At 42.2% G+C, this 18696-nt stretch overlaps 2 protein-coding genes across 3 annotated transcripts; both read right to left on the reverse strand.

Annotated features, from left to right (window-relative positions):
• Positions 1-1869: 1869 nt before the first annotated feature.
• On the reverse strand, positions 1870-8721 carry LOC138959512 (SOSS complex subunit B1-like). Of its 2 annotated transcripts, none has more exons than XM_070331036.1 (6): positions 8327-8721; positions 6938-7076; positions 6449-6520; positions 6038-6110; positions 4704-4809; positions 1870-4298 (listed from the first exon to the last, which is right to left on the reverse strand). In XM_070331036.1, the coding sequence occupies exons 1-6, from the start codon at positions 8409-8411 to the stop codon at positions 4180-4182; spliced, it is 594 nt and encodes a 197-aa protein (XP_070187137.1). In that variant the 5' UTR covers positions 8412-8721; the 3' UTR covers positions 1870-4179. The 2 variants fall into 2 exon arrangements, with proteins under 2 accessions (XP_070187137.1, XP_070187136.1); XM_070331035.1 differs by having other exon boundaries at positions 1870-4301.
• A 1851-nt stretch (positions 8722-10572) lies between these two features.
• Positions 10573-18617, reverse strand: LOC138959488 (18S rRNA aminocarboxypropyltransferase-like). The gene is made up of 6 exons (XM_070331005.1): positions 18383-18617; positions 15705-15903; positions 15053-15246; positions 14480-14659; positions 12446-12536; positions 10573-11078 (listed from the first exon to the last, which is right to left on the reverse strand). The coding sequence occupies exons 1-6, from the start codon at positions 18540-18542 to the stop codon at positions 10751-10753; spliced, it is 1152 nt and encodes a 383-aa protein (XP_070187106.1). The 5' UTR covers positions 18543-18617; the 3' UTR covers positions 10573-10750.
• Between the last annotated feature and the right edge of the window lie 79 nt (positions 18618-18696).

Here is an 18696-nt window from a genome sequence, read left to right on the forward strand (position 1 = left end):
TGCCAGACGCCAGGCGGAACAGCCACTAGATTGCCAATTTTAAAGTCTTAGGTATGACCCGGCCGGCTGGGGTTCGAACCCACGACCTCCCGATAACGGGGCGGACGCCTTACCACTAGGCCAACCGTGCCGGTAATTAAAAGATTAATGTGTTTGAATTAACAAATGAACAATGAGTCTTGACCTAGAATTTTATTTGGCAGGCAGAGTTATTTCCCTTTGTGTGACTTCTCAAAAGCTGCAATTAGGAAGAAAAAGGGGTGTTTTTTATAGCCCCATGAAATTTGCGCAACGCATGCCAGGGCAAAAGGTTGTGATGCACATGCTATAACAGGGTCCTGGCTATGAACATCGCTCACCAGCTTGTGTTTAAAGGTTGACACGCTGACACAATTATGCACAGTAGAAACATGCCCCCACAAGAAAACAGCGATTTGGATAGAGGAAGGGCAATAGGATGGCTACAAGACGGTGTTGCTGCCAGGCAAGTGGCCCAGAGGCTTGCAATGGCTCCCTCTGTCATCATCAGACTAAAACAGAGATTCCACGCACCTGGAAGAGTGCAGGAGCGACAACGTTCTGGTCGGCCCCGAGTCACCACACAAAGAAAGGATCGCTTCATTCAGAGGCAGGCCATGCAACAAAGAATGGCTACGGCAAACAACATTAGGCAACGCCTACAAGCTACCACCAACACTGTTGTTAGTGGTCAGACGATCCGAAACCGCGTACACAACTTTGGCTTGCGTGCAAGGCGTCCAGTCCGAGGAACAACCCAGACTGCTAATCACAGAGCAGCTCGCCGAGCCTGGTGCACTCAACATGTGAGGTGGCAACGTCAGCAGTGGGCTCAGGTGTTGTTTACAGATGAGTCCCACTTTTGCTTGGAACCTGCTGATGGTCGCATCCGAGTGTGGAGGCGTCGCGGAGAGCGCTTCGCAGGAGGCGCTGTTCTGGAACGACAGCGTTTTGGCGGAGGCTCTGTACCATGTAGTGGGCAAATTGACCGGTGTCCGCTACCAGAATGAGATCCTGCAACCCCTGGTCGTTCCAGCCCTCCAAGCAATCGGCCCTCGTGCGATTCTTCAGGATGACAACGCACCTCCCAATCGCTCTGCAGCTGTAAACACCTTCATCCAGCAGGCCAGGGTCAACAGGATGCTGTGGCCAGCCAACAGCCCGGACCTGAACCCCATAGAGCAACATCACCCTCCTCCTGCCAATCTGGGTCAACTGCTGCAATGGCTCCAGCAGGAGTGGAATGGAGTTCCCAGAGCATTCATATGCAACCTGATCCACTCCATGCGCCAACGATGTGTTGAATGCCTGGCACACAACGGAGGGCACACGCGTTATTGACACTGATTCACATTGTTGTGAATTCCATTTTCGAGGGTTGTCACGTTTGACACACTCTAGCTAAATTGTCGCTGCCGCGTTCGATCTTTGCTTTGTTTGTCATTACTCCTTGGTTGTTGAATTATATAATTTTAACAAGTCGCGTAAGGCGAAAATACAATATTTAGTCAAGTAGCTGTCGAACTCACAGAATGAAACTGAACGCAATGCCATTTTTCAGCAAGACCGTATACTCGTAGCATCGTCAGTCCACCGCTCATGGCAAAGGCAGTGAAATTGACAAGAAGAGCGGGGTAGTAGTTGCGCTAAGAAGGATAGCACGCTTTTCTGTACCTCTCTTTGTTTTAACTTTCTGAGCGTGTTTTTAATCCAAACATATCATATCTATATGTTTTTGGAATCAGGAACCGACAAGGAATAAGATGAAAGTGTTTTTAAATTGATTTGGACAATTTAATTTTGATAATAATTTTTATATGTTTAATTTTCAGAGCTTGTTTTTAATCCAAATATAACATATTTATATGTTTTTGGAATCAGAAAATGATGGAGAATAAGATGAACGTAAATTTGGATCGTTTTATAAATTTTTATTTTTTTTTACAATTTTCAGATTTTTAATGACCAAAGTCATTAATTAATTTTTAAGCCACCAAGCTGAAATGCAATACCGAAGTCCGGGCTTCGTCGAAGATTACTTGACCAAAATTTGAACCAATTTGGTTGAAAAATGAGGGCGTGACAGTGCCGCCTCAACTTTCACGAAAAGCCGGATATGACGTCATCAAAGACATTTATCAAAAAAATGAAAAAAACGTTCGGGGATTTCATACCCAGGAATTCTCATGTCAAATTTCATAAAGATCGGTCCAGTAGTTTAGTCTGAATCGCTCTACACACACACACAGACAGACAGACAGACACACGCACATACACCACGACCCTCGTTTCGATTCCCCCTCGATGTTAAAATATTTAGTCAAAACTTGACTAAATATAAAACAAGTCGCGTAAGGCGAAAATACAATATTTAGTCAAGTAGCTGCCATTTTTCAGCAAGACCGTATACTCTTAGCATCGTCAGTCCACCGCTCATGGCAAAGGCAGTGAAATTGACAAGAAGAGCGGGGTAGTAGTTGCGCTAAGAAGGATAGCACGCTTTTCTGTACCTCTCTTTGTTTTAACTTTCTGAGCGTGTTTTTAATCCAAACATATCATATCTATATGTTTTTGGAATCAGGAACCGACAAGGAATAAGATGAAAGTGTTTTTAAATTGATTTGGACAATTTAATTTTGATAATAATTTTTATATATTTAATTTTCAGAGCTTGTTTTTAATCCGAATATAACATATTTATATGTTTTTGGAATCAGCAAATGATGGAGAATAAGATAAACGTAAATTTGGATCGTTTTATAAATGTTTATTTTTTTTTACAATTTTCCGATTTTTAATGACCAAAGTCATTAATTAATTTTTAAGCCACCAAGCTGAAATGCAATACCGAACCCCGGGCTTCGTCGAAGATTACTTGACCAAAATTTGAACCAATTTGGTTGAAAAATGAGGGCGTGACAGTGCCGCCTCAACTTTCACGAAAAGCCGGATATGACGTCATCAAAGACATTTATCAAAAAAATGAAAAAAACGTATGGGGATATCATACCCAGGAACTTTCATGTCAAATTTCATAAAGATCGGTCCAGTAGTTTGGTCTGAATCGCTCTACACGCACGCACACACACACACACACATACACACACACACACACACATACACCACGACCCTCGTCTCGATTCCCCCTCGATGTTAAAATATTTAGTCAAAACTTGACTAAATGTAAAAATGAAAGAATTCGGTCTTGTCTGTTTTGTGTGGCGTGCTTGTAAAAAAGTGATCCTTAACTTTTTTTGAAGAGTGTATCTGAAAAAAATTTGACAGAAGGAGAAGGGGGAAGGGGTGGTGTGTGTTCACAAATCATGAAATGGGAACACCTGAAACCTTAATGTTGAAATACCTTGCTTTATAAAAAAAATTTTAAATGCTTGCGTACAAAATGTGTATTCTGTAAAATCTCCACAGCAATAGACAATGATCGGAAATAACTTGTCATTTTTTCTTAAAGGGTTATCAGGCCTGGGAATGATACACCTCTCGTCGTAAATACGACGAAGTCCTTTTCTAATTGTGTAAAAAAAGAGCCTCTGTGTGCCCTTAAAAATGCTTAAAACACAAAATGTTCCCGTCAGTACGCCCAAACCACTTTTACTCATTCCCAGGCCTGGTTATAAAGGTGTTGCTTTTTCTTTAAAACACAAAGGCAAAATACATGCGACATTGTAGGCCAATCACTAGCGAGTGTGCCAGTGAAACCATGATGACTTACATCCCAATGATATTTGGCATCAATCTGCTTTCAGCACTGTCTGCTCAATAAAACGCTCTTTTCGTTGGAAAGTAGGCACGTTGGAGCTGACTATTGGCATTACCAATGTGATCACAGCCCTCAGTGCAGAGATCGCCGACCATGTGTGATGATACGCCACTCGCAAGTGATTGGCCTTCAATGTTTTGTTTAGTTCCCCCCCCCAGTGTTTCCAAGGAAAAGCAACTCATCCACAACCCGTACAAATCCAAAAAAGTGATTTCCAGAATTCGTCTATTCACTGAACAAACATTCCATTTTGATCGAGCACATACACACAGATATTACACAATGACCACACAAAAATATGAACATCATCTGGGATTGAACTGGAATACAAAAGCACCGAGTGTTGGAAACGTTGACGAAGGACACTAGCCCTCCATCTTGTGTCACCTGCGGGGACGGGGCGGGTGAGCGCCGCCACCACGCCCTGAGTGGGGGGCACCCCTGTTCTGAGCTCCAGGCGGTATTGGCAACCGCTGTGGATACTGGCCACCGTTGCCTTGGCCTGCTTTTGAAACAGACAAAAAAGATTCATAAAAAAACACGATAAATACAAAATTAAGTAGTTTGCTATTGTACAGCTGTTTGATTCAGTTTGTATCTTCCAAAAAATTGTCTGAGAAAACAATGAATAAAACCTGTGAGGCGGGGGGGGGGGGGGGTGGGGTGTGTGTGTGTGTGTGATATCCACTTTTATTCTGAGCTACACAAAGAAATTTAGAGCAAGCCGAGTACATAGTGCAGTAAGCTTACAGGTTTTTCTACATAACCCTGGGATTACTTTTATGCTTTTACATCATGCATGGATGATTGGGTACCATGTTGCAGATCAATATTTCCGGTTTTTTTAAGTTAGTTTTCTTTTAGTGTGTTGATCTGAAAAAAAGTGTTGTGATCTTTCAAACCCTACCTAGTCCCTGTCCAGCAAGCTGCATGCGCGGAGGATGGCCATTACCCCCTGCCTCTCCACCATCATTGGGGTCTTTGCGCGGCGGTCCTCCAGATGCTGATCCTTCCTACAGACACAATACGATATTAGCCTACTTCCACGCTGTTTTCTTCCAATCCTTCAGTTTATGCACAAACATGTGCATCTGCCAAGCAAGGCTTTATTAAGGGCGTCGAGTTAATTGTTTATCTGATTTACGACCCAACTAGCCTCGAACAACACCAAGATGACTGAGTTTTGGGGTTACTGTTCCAAAAGGAATGTGGTCAACACAAGCAATGAAGCATGAACACAGAGAAAACTTAACGCAAAATAAAACATTTTGGCTTTACATTACTACATTAGCAAGCCATGCCTCTCTTAAAAGCATGCAATACACCACAACTTTGTTCGCTTCATAAGACGACTTCATCAGTGTGGCAAAGGAAATGAACAAAAACGTTGACTGAACAAGAAGGGCAAAGCCCATACGACTCACATGCTTTACACATTTTTCCTACCAAAATACATGTGACCTTGACCAGGTCATCCAAGGTCATGCAACACAAAGCTGTTAATTCAAGACATAGGAAGTACAATGGTGCTTCTTGGCTCTTTCTACCATGAGATATGGTCACTTTTAGTGGTTCACTACCTTATTTTGGTCACATTTCATAAGGGTCAAAGTGACCTTGACCTTGATCATATGTGACCGAATGTGTCTCATGATGAAAGCATAACATGTGCCCCACATAATTTTTAAGTTTGAAACAGTTATCTTCCATAGTTCAGGGTCAAGGTCACTTCAAAATATGTATACAATCCAACTTTGAAGAGCTCCTGTGACCTTGACCTTGAAGCAAGGTAAACCAAACTGGTATCAAAAGATGGGGCTTACTTTGCCCTATATATCATATATAGGTGAGGTATTGAATCTCAAAAACTTCAGAGAAAATGGGAAAAATATGAAAAATAGCTGTTTTTTAGGCAACATTTATGGCCCCTGCGACCTTGACCTTGAAGCAAGGTCAAGATGCTATGTATGTTTTTTGGGGCCTTGTCATCATACACCATCTTGCCAAATTTGGTACTGATAGACTGAATAGTGTCCAAGAAATATCCAACGTTAAAGTTTTCCGGACGGACGGACGGACGTCCGGACGTCCGGACGTCCGGACGGACGGACGGACGGACGACTCGGGTGAGTACATAGACTCACTTTTGCTTCGCATGTGAGTCAAAAAAGGCAGTACACTGTACATGTAACAACATTTCTCAGTCTAAATACAAAAAAATAAAGTAAGACACAAACAAACCTTGCCAAAATTCCCATAAAGATCTGCACTTGGTTCACTGAAGTTGGGTTGCTCGGTGAACTGCATCACAAAACTGAAAAATGACATGGTCATAGTCAACACTGTAAGAACAAGAGCGTATTATATCATTAAGGTGCCAAAACATAAAAGCATGTTTCCGTCTTTTCCTATAGATTAAACTCAAGCGTGCAATAACACTGGGTTTTTTTGTGTGCTACACTACTTATGGTAAACGCCTTTTACAAACATCATTGCAAGAAAATGTCAATCACAGTGTACACCTTTTTATAGGACCGTTTCTCACACACACACACACAAAATCATATACTCACTGAATCATGTTCAATGTAAAGAGAGGTTTCAATCAAATACTTTACAATACCCTGCAGTATAATTCTTAAGGTTACTCACTCTCCTATTTTCCAGATTTCACCAATCTTGCCAGTATACAGGGTCAATGCCATTTTCCACACAGATGCATACCTGTGGAGAAGCAAACATACAACATAAATTCATGTGGTATAAAACTGTATTTTCTCAGTCCATAGACTTGGTCCTTATTTGGATGGTGTCGAATGTTGAAGAACCTGTTGGTGTGATGTAAAAAACATGTTCATTTGTTGTTTTGACGACATCGTTCATGCACAGTAATGTTGTTGGGGCTTATTTTCCTCTGCAAATTTACCAAAAAGGCAACATTACCATAACAGTTTGGGCAAATTTCAAAAGTTTCTAGCCATTCTTGGCCTCACCTATCCCCACACTGTGAAAAGTTTGCTGAGTATTGTTGTATTTGTCCTAGCTGAAGGTTGCTCTTATCCCATGTTAAAACCTAGACATATCCAGCTTTGTTGGTTTACACAATCATTTACAAAGGAAGAAAGTTATATTTAACCTTACCCTTTCATAAACCTGCAGATATCTCCTGTTTGAATCGCATCACCAACCTGATCCCAGACAGAAACATTAATGCTTCCAGTCCTGTCTGCAACTTTCACTGTTCGAACATCATGACCATCCTTTGTGCGATTTGGTTTACCTGAAAGTACAAATTTCAAACACACTTACAAACGGCCTACACTTACCTTTATAATTATATATATTCCCCTGCAAAAAGAAGCAAAATGCTACAAGTAGTCATGAGTCTGCTTGAAGACCATGTTTAATCATAGAGGATTTTTTTTTTCATTTTTAGTTAAAAAACAGGAACTTGAAAAGTACTCAGGCTGGGGAATTCGATCTCCTCAGATCCGCGAATTTCAGAGGGAACCTGATTGGTTTTCCGAGGAAGAAAAATAATCTCTGAGGAAAAAAGACTTTACACAAGTCCTAATCAATGTGCTTTGGTACACTGTCCAGAAATAATGAAATTTCCTGCTCGATTTTAGAATTTTTTTTTCAAGACAGTAGTTCCCCAGCCTGTTACTGCTTGATGCCAAAAATTGTTGTTCTTTTCTAACGGGGGAATATCTACTTTCTCAATGCAGAAATTAATTCATGATGCAAAACCTGATTCTATGCGTCCACTCAGTGGATATGATGACTTGAATTTTTCTGAAGTTTTGAAGAAAACTTACATAAAAACTGGAGAGGTATCCAGGTTTCCCAATTGCTTCGTTTCCGGCCGATTTATGTGGAGCACGTGATGCGCACAAAAAATATTGGCGGTCTAGAAGTGTCGTCTGCGCAATGATCGCGGCGGCTTTCTTGACCGCCAAGGACGACAGCGCACGTTGTGAGACGTCATTCGTTAGACCTCAATACTACTATTTTACTAGAATTCTGCTTTAATTGGGACACAGTGACGGATGCTAACTAAATAATCCAGTCCAACCAAACTGGGGGGCTCCTAATAGACGAACTCCACTGTTAAATAATTCTGTCGGGTTTGTATTGTGTGTGAATGCATGATTGCATGAATACACTTGCTTTTATAGTGACGCAAGCTTTCAAAAAGTGCTCCTTGTCCCCGTGTTTCAGACACACCTCTCGCTAGTGACTGGGCTATAATGTCACGTGGGAAAGTTTCATTCACTAAAGCAAGAGTATTCACTCTTTCACAACCCATACAAATCTGACCAAGTTATTTGCGAACATTTCAGAAAGCATATTTTACTCAAACTTGACAAGTTTAAAACACGCTCTATGGCGTACTAATCCTGAAAATAAACACAAAGACATGCACGAACTAAAATACGTCCATGTTCAATTTTTGTCTGGCACAAAATAGTAGTGTTGTAAAGCTCCTTTAACACGACCTCAACTAACACAGTTAACTAGAATACGAACCAATTTCCAAAATAATGAATGTGATGTTCAGGTTTTTCATCCCCGGTCGTACATCTTTCAGATATGTATAAACCGGCTCCGTCATGGCCCCAAATGTTTTCTGTGATGATTAAGCTGACTCTGCTGTAGAAGTTTCGAACGACGCGTAATGTCCTTGTCCGTGTGTGCGCTTGTCAGCTGCTGACGATCTCCAACGACGTAAACTGCCCAGTCAAACAACTACAGACGCTAATCTCAGTCCAGAAACGGACAGCTAGAAATACTTCATGACCTAGCCTTGTAAATGAACACAGACATTAGTATGAAGGCGTTATATATAGACTTTTGATGCAAATGAAATGGGCATGCGTTCAGTGTTCCGCCATGTTCTTTTTGCGTTCTCCATTTCCAGCTGAGCCAGCGAGGAACCCACGATATTAAAGGAGCTTTACAAGAGGCGGATGGAACAAAGCTGGATAGAAAGCGATTTGATAGGCCATGTGTGCACGACAACGAACCCCCTTAATCAGAACAGAATCATAACGTCTGAAATTATGTATTAGAACCTATTTGGAGCTTTGTTGTTGCACAATCATGAGTAAATTTTTTGAAGACATGAATCATTTTTTTAAATCTGAATAATTGTCCTCACAATTTTTGTAGAAAAATTCGTCGATTTTGACGAATGAAAAAAAAAAACCTCCAATTATATACAACCACAGAATGGAACAAATGATGGGCTGCAAGGCCTAGGCAATTACGCCAGTCCCAAAACTACTACTAAATTTACTAACATATGTCTCTGCATAGTTGTCTGTGTGCACGTTTACATATCCATTACACATAAATGCTCCCACCCTTTAGCAAATGTATAGTAACACAGACACGTGCAACAGACACTGTGATTAATACTGCAATTAATATGTACTGAAAGTAACCCCCCCCCCCCCCCCCAACTCTGCCCATAACTGACAGATAATTGCTGTGAAAGAACTCTAAACGTCATTCTCCTTTAATAAGAGGAGTGCATACCTGTATACTAGTGGTCATACTGCACATACATGTGCAACAAACCGCAGCATACACCACACACACATTTATAATAACACACAATATACAATAAAACTGGAGAATGTTTGATGCATAACTTTATTGACAGTCATATATATATTAAGCCCCCCCCCCCCCCCCCCCATTTCCATTGCCTGACCACTTTTTTTAACAGTGTGCAGCTTTGCAACTGCAATTCAAAGCTTGTAAGGAAACTCATTTTTGGCAAATTTGTCCAGAAAAGAACACTAATAGATATTTGCTGTAGTTACATACAGTTTGCATGCAATGATTTACTTGAAAATGGATCATAACTACCATAATAAACACAATGAATGTGAATAGTTTAGCCATGCATGTAGCCCGACTCATCAGCATTAGAGTCCTGCTCATTGTCATATCTTAACATTTGCTATCATATCCTGGGCGAGCCATCCCAAATGGATGGTTTATATGAATATGGGAAAGCACTCTACGCAAACTCTAGTTTGCGACAACATTGCAGTTAGTTGTGACCTTTTCATGAACAAACGGGAGTTTCTGCGATCTAGCTGCGTCCTGAGCCTACAAAGCTGTTACTACAATCTTGCACTATCTCCCGATGCAAAAACTAGTTTCTCCATATCGCGCAGTATGCTGCAATGTCCAGTACCTACACAGCTGTTGCTGCAGTCTTACAGCGATGTGACATGCGACATTTGTTGCAAGCTTACCATAATAAATGTTCATTGGGAACCGCGACCACCTGCAACTTGCTGCCGTGAACTGTTTAGATTGCTATGATACATCGATAATGTCTGTGTTATGTGGATGAACCTGTGTATGCATTTGTATATTGATACGTATGTACGTTATGTGCGAGGGCCCATCTGACATTAAATGATTGAGTAAGGAAGGATTTAGTGTAACATTGTTTCACTATACAAGGAGTGTTTGATAATGATTTAGTAGACATCGAGCAGGTCCAAGTATTTTTTTTATACAAGTCTATTACATTAAAAACAGGTCCCACTGTTATCCTTTTCACATTTAGGAAGGAGAAAGTCACATGCAGATACCCCCCCCCCCCCCCCCCCCCCCCCCCCACAAAGATGCTTCTGTCCGTTGTACATGTGTGCGAAAGAGTCAGCATTATGTCACAACACACTCGTAACACCCCAATGCATACACACACACATACATATTATACACACACACACACAAACATACACCACAGAGAGAAACCCAGGTATTTATTTTAACAAACATGCACTTACTCACAAATAATTCACCAATCCATTCTTCTTTTCCAGTTTTCCATTATCTTTCTCACAACTGTCACACAAGAAAACAAACACATTTTCTCCTCCTTCAGTGTTCGACAGGGGCCACTCAAACAAATCACACATCTTCAATCTAAGTTGATGTTAATGAAAGGGAAGCCAAGCTTGAGGCTGTTTCTGTGAGAACTGTCTCTGAAGCTGACCCATCACCACGCTTGATATTTGAATCAGAGTCTTTATCACAGCTTTGTAATGTGTCTCTGCTTTCTGACTGAACTGAAGAAGTGGTTTCTGGCTCATTTTCACACAGACAGGATTCTGTCCTATCTTCAGAAGCGCCTGTTTTTTCTTTTACTGTCCTCTCGTCTGCTGAATCTTTCCAACTACTCTCGGCCTCCTTCTTGTCATCTTCATCTTCATCATCAGCATCTGACTCATCATCATCCTCTGATTCACTATCGCTGTGGACAAAAGAAAGAAAACAACTCAATAAAATCACAAACAGACTAGACAGATTTTCTTAGAATAATGTGAAAAAAGTGTTTCTCTGTCCGTCTACTTAAAAAAACACTGGGTCGACGTACTGTAAGTGTAACGTTTTGTTTTGTCTTCTTCTTCTGCGTTCGTGGGCTGAAACTCCCACGTACACTCGTGTTTTTGCACGAGTGGATTTTTAAGTGTATGACCGTATTTACCCCGCCATAATTTTAGGCAGCCATACACCACTTTCGGGGGAAGCATGCTGGGTATTTTCGTGTTTCTATAACCCACCGAACTCTGACATGGATTACAGGATCTTTTCCGTGCGCACTTGGTCTTGTGCTTGCATGTGCACACGAAGGGGGATAAGCCACTAGCAGGTCTGCACATAAGTTGACCTGGGAGATCGGAAAAATCTCCACACTTAACCCACCAGGCCGCCGCGGCCGGGATTCGAACTCACGACCTTCCAATTAAGAGGCTGACGTCTTACCACCCCGCCAGTCTTTGTTTTGTCAATAATTAAACGTTCCAATAACCTACCATTTTTTTTAATTTAGAATAATGTGGTTGAAAATCAGAAACAAAGGATACATTTAAGAAGGGGGTGCTTACCAAACTAAATGAGCACTGTTATGATGAACCTTATTCTGAAAGACATCATCTAAAAACTTGCAATTTTTACCTTCAAATATTTTTCCCAAGCAGCTTTACAGCAAGGTTTTACTTCAGAGTCACATTCATGCAAATTCTAGTTACAGGTATGGCAAAACAACAAGATAAACCAACTTCCCGTTGATACTCCATCTCTCCTTGCATATTGTTTCTCTCCAAAAAAAAGGACATATTATCTCCCAATGTTATTGCAATGACTTGCAGTACTTACTTAACCCAAAAGAAGCGCAATATTTATTTCTCAAATAAATAACTGTATGCTTGTCTTAAAATTTCCATTTTTAATGCTGAGGAAGGCAGTTGTTCTGGCTATTTACACCAGTCTTTACCATACCTTTTAGTTTTACAACGCTTATGTAATAGTGTCTTGAATGAAGGTTACCCCCAAACTGACAAGACCACAATCATAGCTCGAAATATTTATCTGTACATACCAATTGATTTGCAGCATCAGAAAGACCTTATTTTCTTTCAGGTGAAAATCAGAACACAGGTCTGAAATACATGTACTTACACTTTTGTATCCTTTCGGTGAGGATAGGTAATGTGTACATTACTTTGAGTGATTGCATAGTTACTCCTATCGTTCTTAGTCAGCAGACAAGAACAACATGTTATCAAAGAATGAAACGGTGGACCTCGTAATGCAGCATCAAAAAGCATCAAAGGTTACCTGTCACTATCAGATGGTGGAAGGTAGCTGGCACCCCCCGCAGGCCGGTTAGGATTGCACACATCAACACTGGTGTCTATGTCCAGCAGATCTGCATAACAGCAAATGCAACAATTATGTTTTGCTACTGTTGGATTAAAACTTAAGTTTCTGTTTGTCTCTTGCATGAAATCCTTCTTTGATTATGTCTGTTTTACAGAGAATTAAATGCAATCGCAAGAACGTCATGTAATTGAGACAGGGACAAAAGGTTGTGTTTACTGAAATTTGATTCACAATGAATTCCAAATTATCCAGAAAAAAATGGATGTGAAAACACACATAATTCTTTTTTTTAATATATCTCTTCTGCCAGCACAGAACATACTATAAAGCATATAAGATAATAACTAAATGCACAAATAGCTGTTCGTCGGAAGTTGAGTCTCATGTGAAAAGTACTTAGAAACTGAAGGATGATTTGCCCTTTCACAAAAAACGCACAAGTTACACTTCTTGTGCATGTGCCCTTCCTTTCCATTTGACAAGTAATTTGTTGAGAACATCAAGAAATAAAAGTTCACTATGTCATTTGTGACATGGACCTGAAAACATCACCTTTTGTCATTGTCACTATTGATGTATGTTTCTTCACTCTTCCCCCCTCCATCATTTAAGCAATTTTATCACAACTATCCCTGTTTCCATATCTAGGAAGATATTTAACCCAACTAGACATCAAAAAACAAAGACAGGACCAGGTGTACTCTAATAAAACAAATATTGGAGTGGCTGAGAACCAACAAATCGGTTACAGAGTCCAACTGGCCACCCTAACAGCTGGGTCATCATAGTACAGTGGATACTGCTCTGGACCGTTGTCCGTGAAGGGCGGGGGTTCGAGTCTTCCTGTTAACGTTTTAACAAAATCTTTCAACCTTCATTTTCTCATTGTGGCCTTCTTTTTATTTCCTTCTCTTCTTCTTTATTCGAAAGCGTTTTAGCGGTTTATGAAAGATTGAAGATTGCCTCAACAAAGTTCACAAGTCACTGATTCCATTGGGAGTCAGCCATCACTTTATGCGTCCGCAAACCAAGTAGCGAGTGTTGACTGACCCGTACACTGGAGGCTAGAAGCAGCATTTATCAACAAACTGGAGTATAATAATAATAATAATGCAAACTTTTATAGCGCTATTCTAGAAAAATGTCTACTCTTAGCGCTTTACAATACATACATCGACCAAGCATACTATACACGCACAGGCAAAGAAACCGACCAAACATAACCAACAAACTATACATGCACAGGCAAAGAAAGCGACCAAACATACAATACACGCACAGGCAAGATAACGACCAAACATAAACAAACATACTATGACCAAACATAACCAACATACTATACGCGCGCAGGCAAAGAGAACAATCAGCACATGTAATAATTACTGACAACTAATAATGCAGGCATACATTGACAGTCCAATACACAGCCTAAGCACAAGAACCGCAGTAGGCTTCTATATAAAAACGTGTCAACGGTACTATTTACACACACACACACAGTGCTGACACAAAGCGCAGAAAATATATATACACGTTATTTTAGGCGCTAGGTAGGGGGTGAGGTGGGGCGGGATGGGGTGGGTGGGGAGATGCAGTACATAAATAATTGACATGAATTTTTTTGTTATTGTTGAAAAACCATCAAACTCTGTCGACAGAGCTGACACCTGATCAAGCAAACTGCATCTATGTCTCCCCTGGTTCAGTCGCTCATAATACATACATTACGCATGACATTGATCTCCACAAACCTTTCTCTAAAAGAACAACAAAAATCACGGATCTTTGCAATTAACTTAAAAAAAAAAATCATCTTCATGATCATCTTCTTGCTCGTCAATAAAAAGAAACCTATAGTTTGAGAGCTTTTCAAGAGCGCCGGTTCCCGAGCCTCGGGGCTCTGTTATCGACTTGCTGGTTCTGAAGCATGGGGGCTCCGTAACCAACGGATCAGTTCTCCAGCCATGGCCAAAAATATTATACACCAACCTTTGTCTTGTCTATGATCAAATTCATCCTGAATTTTGTCCAGGTGTTCCTGTTGGAACTGTTGTACTTCCGCTGCTGTTGTGCACTTAGAATAAGCTTCCAGGAGATCACCATTCTGGTCTGCAAACGAATGACCCCACTTAAACTTGGACAGCAGGTGTTCACCCTGTTCCCTGTAACCTGCGGAAGAAAAACATCAGTGTCAAATTTGACTGAAAACAGACAAAAAACAACAAAACAAACAAACCACATTTAAATAGAATGATATATACAGAGACAGACACAAAAAGAAAAGCTGACTGCATAAAACAATGAACTGCAATAAGCTAGAAGCTCATACTCACAGGAATTACAGTAGAACAACATGTATGACAACTTTTACAGTCACAACTTTTATTCTCACAGCATTATAAATTATATTAAATTACTTATGTATCTAAGAAAATCGGGAAATATGCTTTTATGCACAAAGAAAGAGTCAGCTATGTACAGTAATGAATAAACAATGTAGTCATACTGTTTGTTTTTAACCAAGATCCTCTAGCTGTTTATCACCTAATTTTGTATACTCACCAGTAAGCCAAAGAGCGGCAGCAAATGCCTCTACACATGAAAGTTTCCATGGACGACCATAGTTGATAGGGTTGGTAGCCACAAAGTATGGCAGCAGTCGAGGGTGGTTACACTTCATGCGAGAAAATGGTGTGTCGTCAAGCCGAGCCCACGAACAGTCTATCACAGCTAGACCTCCTTTCTCTATTATCTCCCTGAAACAAAATGAAACAAACCATCTAACAATTTAACCTCAAATTCACAATCAGAAGATTACTAAAATTTTTTATTAAAAATAACGAGCAAACAAATCTTGAGACTAGCTGGAAAAAAAGGGAATTAATGCTGACACACACACGTACATTGCTCACACACACACACACTTCCATGACATACACACACACACATTCCCCCCTACCACGCTCTTTTTTTTTTATGAATGTCGTGTCTCTCAAAGAAACATAATTATGAGCAAATACAGAACATGTACCCCAATTCTACAGTGTAACAGCAGCTTCATTTAATATTGACATGTATTTGAAACTGCTGTAAAAAGAAAGAGACAGAAAAACAAACAGATTAAATTTAAAAAGAAAAGAAAGAACATCAAACCTTACCTAAATAGAGAAAGACAAGAGAAAAAGAGAATTAAAGAAAGAAAATAAAGTTTTACCTGTCTTCCGGTGCCACAGGCTTAGTTCCCATAGGTGACAGAACAATGCCAGGAAACCTCTGATTTAGGCGCAGGCATCGCACCAAACCATGTCGACTCAGCTTCCGCCCTGAGCACTTGCGTGGATCACAGTGTTCCAGATCCCACATTGCTAGGGGTATGGTCTGCATCACAGCTGCTTCAGCACCCTCACAAGTGTCTGCAATAGACATAGACATAGAACACTTTATTATCTCAATTACGAGAAACTCGGGTGTGGTGTATCACAATAAACAACATAAAACGTAAGAACATAAATAAAATATCGAGGCGCAGATAGTCAGCTCACAATGAATAATTAAGGTTAGGATCATAATATCAAAACTAATCTCTCTCTCCCTCTCGCTCCATTCATATCACATTATGTCACAAGCAGACGCGCGGGTTCTTCTTCTTCTTCTTCTTAGTGATAGGTAGCCAACATCAGCATGGTGATGAATCTGCTACGCTTGGGTGATGGTGGTTCCGGTCTATTGCTTGGTCAGGGGTGAAGTTCAGGGGGGGGGGGGGGGGGGGGGGGGGGGGGGGGGGGGAGGGGGGGGGGGGGGGGGGGGGGGGGGGGGAGGTTGGGGGTAGGGGGGGGGATGATGGGTCAGTGGAGAGTTGCCAGCCTGGCCTGAAAGGATGCCAGGGATGGCGCTGTGGCAGTTTCTACAGGCAGGCGGTTCCACTCTGGAATGGTGCGCGGGAAGAATGTTTTCTGCCTGTAGGCTGTCCTAGAGTGGGGGATTTCGTAGGATAGAGCGTGGATCTGCCTAGTCGTGCACTTGGGTGGGCTTGGCTTTGGTGCGTGGTTGCTCTTCACTGCGACAAGGTCGTGGTGGACTTTGTAGAAGGTTGTTAGTCTCGCTCGCCTCCGTCTGCTCTCAAGCGTAGGCCACTCAAGGTCTTCGAGCATGTTGTTGACGCTGGAGGTCTGGCGGAAGCGATGCGACACCCATCTGGCTGCTCTTCTTTGGACCTTTTCAAGAGAGGCACTGTCTTCAGCGGTGTGTGGGTCCCATACTGGGCTGGCATACTCTAGGATGGGTCGTACTTGTGCCTTGTATGCAGCCGCCTTGACCTTCTTGTTGCTGAGCTTGATGTTGCGTCTAGCAAAGCCAAGTGCTCTGTTCGCCTTGGTGGTGATGTTGGCGATGTGGGTGTTCCACTTCAGGTCTTTGGTCAGGGTGACGCCGAGGTACTTGGCCTGGGTCTCCTCCTGGAGTTTCTGGCCATGGAGCTGGTACTCGTATGGTAGAGTGGTACGGCGTCGGGTCATGTGTACGGTGGTGCATTTGGCAGGATGGAATGCCATCTTCCACTTCTGTTCCCAGGACGCCAGTCTGTCGAGGTCTGTTTGGAGGTTTTCTTGGTCCGCTGCTGTCTTGACGTCAGCATGGCACGCTGTGTCGTCAGCGAAAAGTCGCGCAGTCGAGGTCAGGTCTGACGGGAGATCGTTTATGTACAGCAGAAATAGCGTCGGCCCGAGCACGGACCCTTGAGGAACGCCACTTTCCACTGGAGCTAGCTCTGAGATGGCCCCGTTGACGACGACGGACTGCTTCCTGTTGGTGAGGAAATCCTCGACCCAGGCGTTGACTTTACCACCTATGCCGTACTGACGGAGCTTATGCACGAGTAGACTGTGGCTGACCTTGTCAAACGCGCGGGAGAAATCCAGCACTAGAAGGTCCACCTGGTGCCCTTGCTCAAGCGCGAACGAGGCCTCGTCGACAAGCCCTAGCAGCTGGGTCTCGCATGATCTTCCCCGTCGGAAGCCGTGTTGTTCAGGACAGAGTATTTGGTGTTGTTCGCAGTAGGTGAGGATGGCGCTCACAATGATGTGTTCTAGGAGCTTGCAGGGGATAGATGTGAGGGAGATTGGTCGATAGTTCTCCGGCCTGTAACGCTCCCCTTTCTTGAAGACTGGCGTTACATGGGCTAGCTTCCAGTCTGCTGGTACCACTCCCGATTTGAGAGAGGCCTGGAACAATAGTGTTAGCGCCGGTGCGAGCTCCGTCGCTACCTCTTTCAGGACGCGGGAGCTGAGTTGGTCTGGCCCACTGGCTTTGTTGGGGTTCAGGTTACGTAGGAGTTTTTCAACGCCAGGGGCCGTGATGGTGATGTCTTCGAGGAGTGGTTGTTGTGGGCTGAGAGGGGGCATGGGGCAGCGGAGCTCAAAGTCTTCTACGTTGAGTTCTTCTTTGGTGCTGAAGGCAGATTCGAACTGGCGGTTTAGCAGCTCTGCTTTACTTCATGGGTTCATAAGGCGCAAGGAGTTAATACATATATGTTAAAATTTGCTTAAAAAGGATTGTTAAACAATGCAATCGCAGCAATGTAACATTAACTGCTTGAAATCGACAGTTTAGAACCTTCAACATCCAAGAAATTGGATCCGGTCCCCCACGGGAAGAAGAAGGCTATGACGAGTTTTAATTAGTTTGATTTGACACGAACGCTGGCATTCAAATGTCAAAACACAATGGAAGATGTATACATAGCCTGTAAAGCTCTCTCTCTCTCTCTCTCTCTCTCTCTCTCTCTCTCTCTCTCTCTCTCTCTCTCTCTCTCTCTCTCTCTCTCTCTCTCTCTCTCTCTCTCTCTCTCTCTCTCTCTACAAGATCATACATTCCAAGCAATTTTCAGGACTTCACCTTCCTTTCCTTCCTTTGGTTCTTCTTCATCAGAGGAGTTGACAACTTTGCTGCGATCAGCGCACTTCATGTCATATTTCGCCTGTCTGTCTTTTTTCCAACCAGACCCTCTGTCTGTACCGCCACCACGCCCACCTCGTCCTCGCTTATTTTTCCCCATGGTTCCAAACAATTATGTTCTTCGTCTGTCAAGTGGCCAACTTTCCCTTCCAACGCATGAACCGGAAACGTATCGCTTTCACGTAGGTTGTCGCTCTCGTAATCTCTGCCCCCAAAATACTTATCAAAACTTTGTTTTTCAAATGTAAATAACC

The sequence above is a fragment of the Littorina saxatilis genome, linkage group LG2 (genome assembly GCF_037325665.1).
Source record: "Littorina saxatilis isolate snail1 linkage group LG2, US_GU_Lsax_2.0, whole genome shotgun sequence".
Lineage (NCBI taxonomy): Eukaryota > Metazoa > Mollusca > Gastropoda > Littorinimorpha > Littorinidae > Littorina > Littorina saxatilis.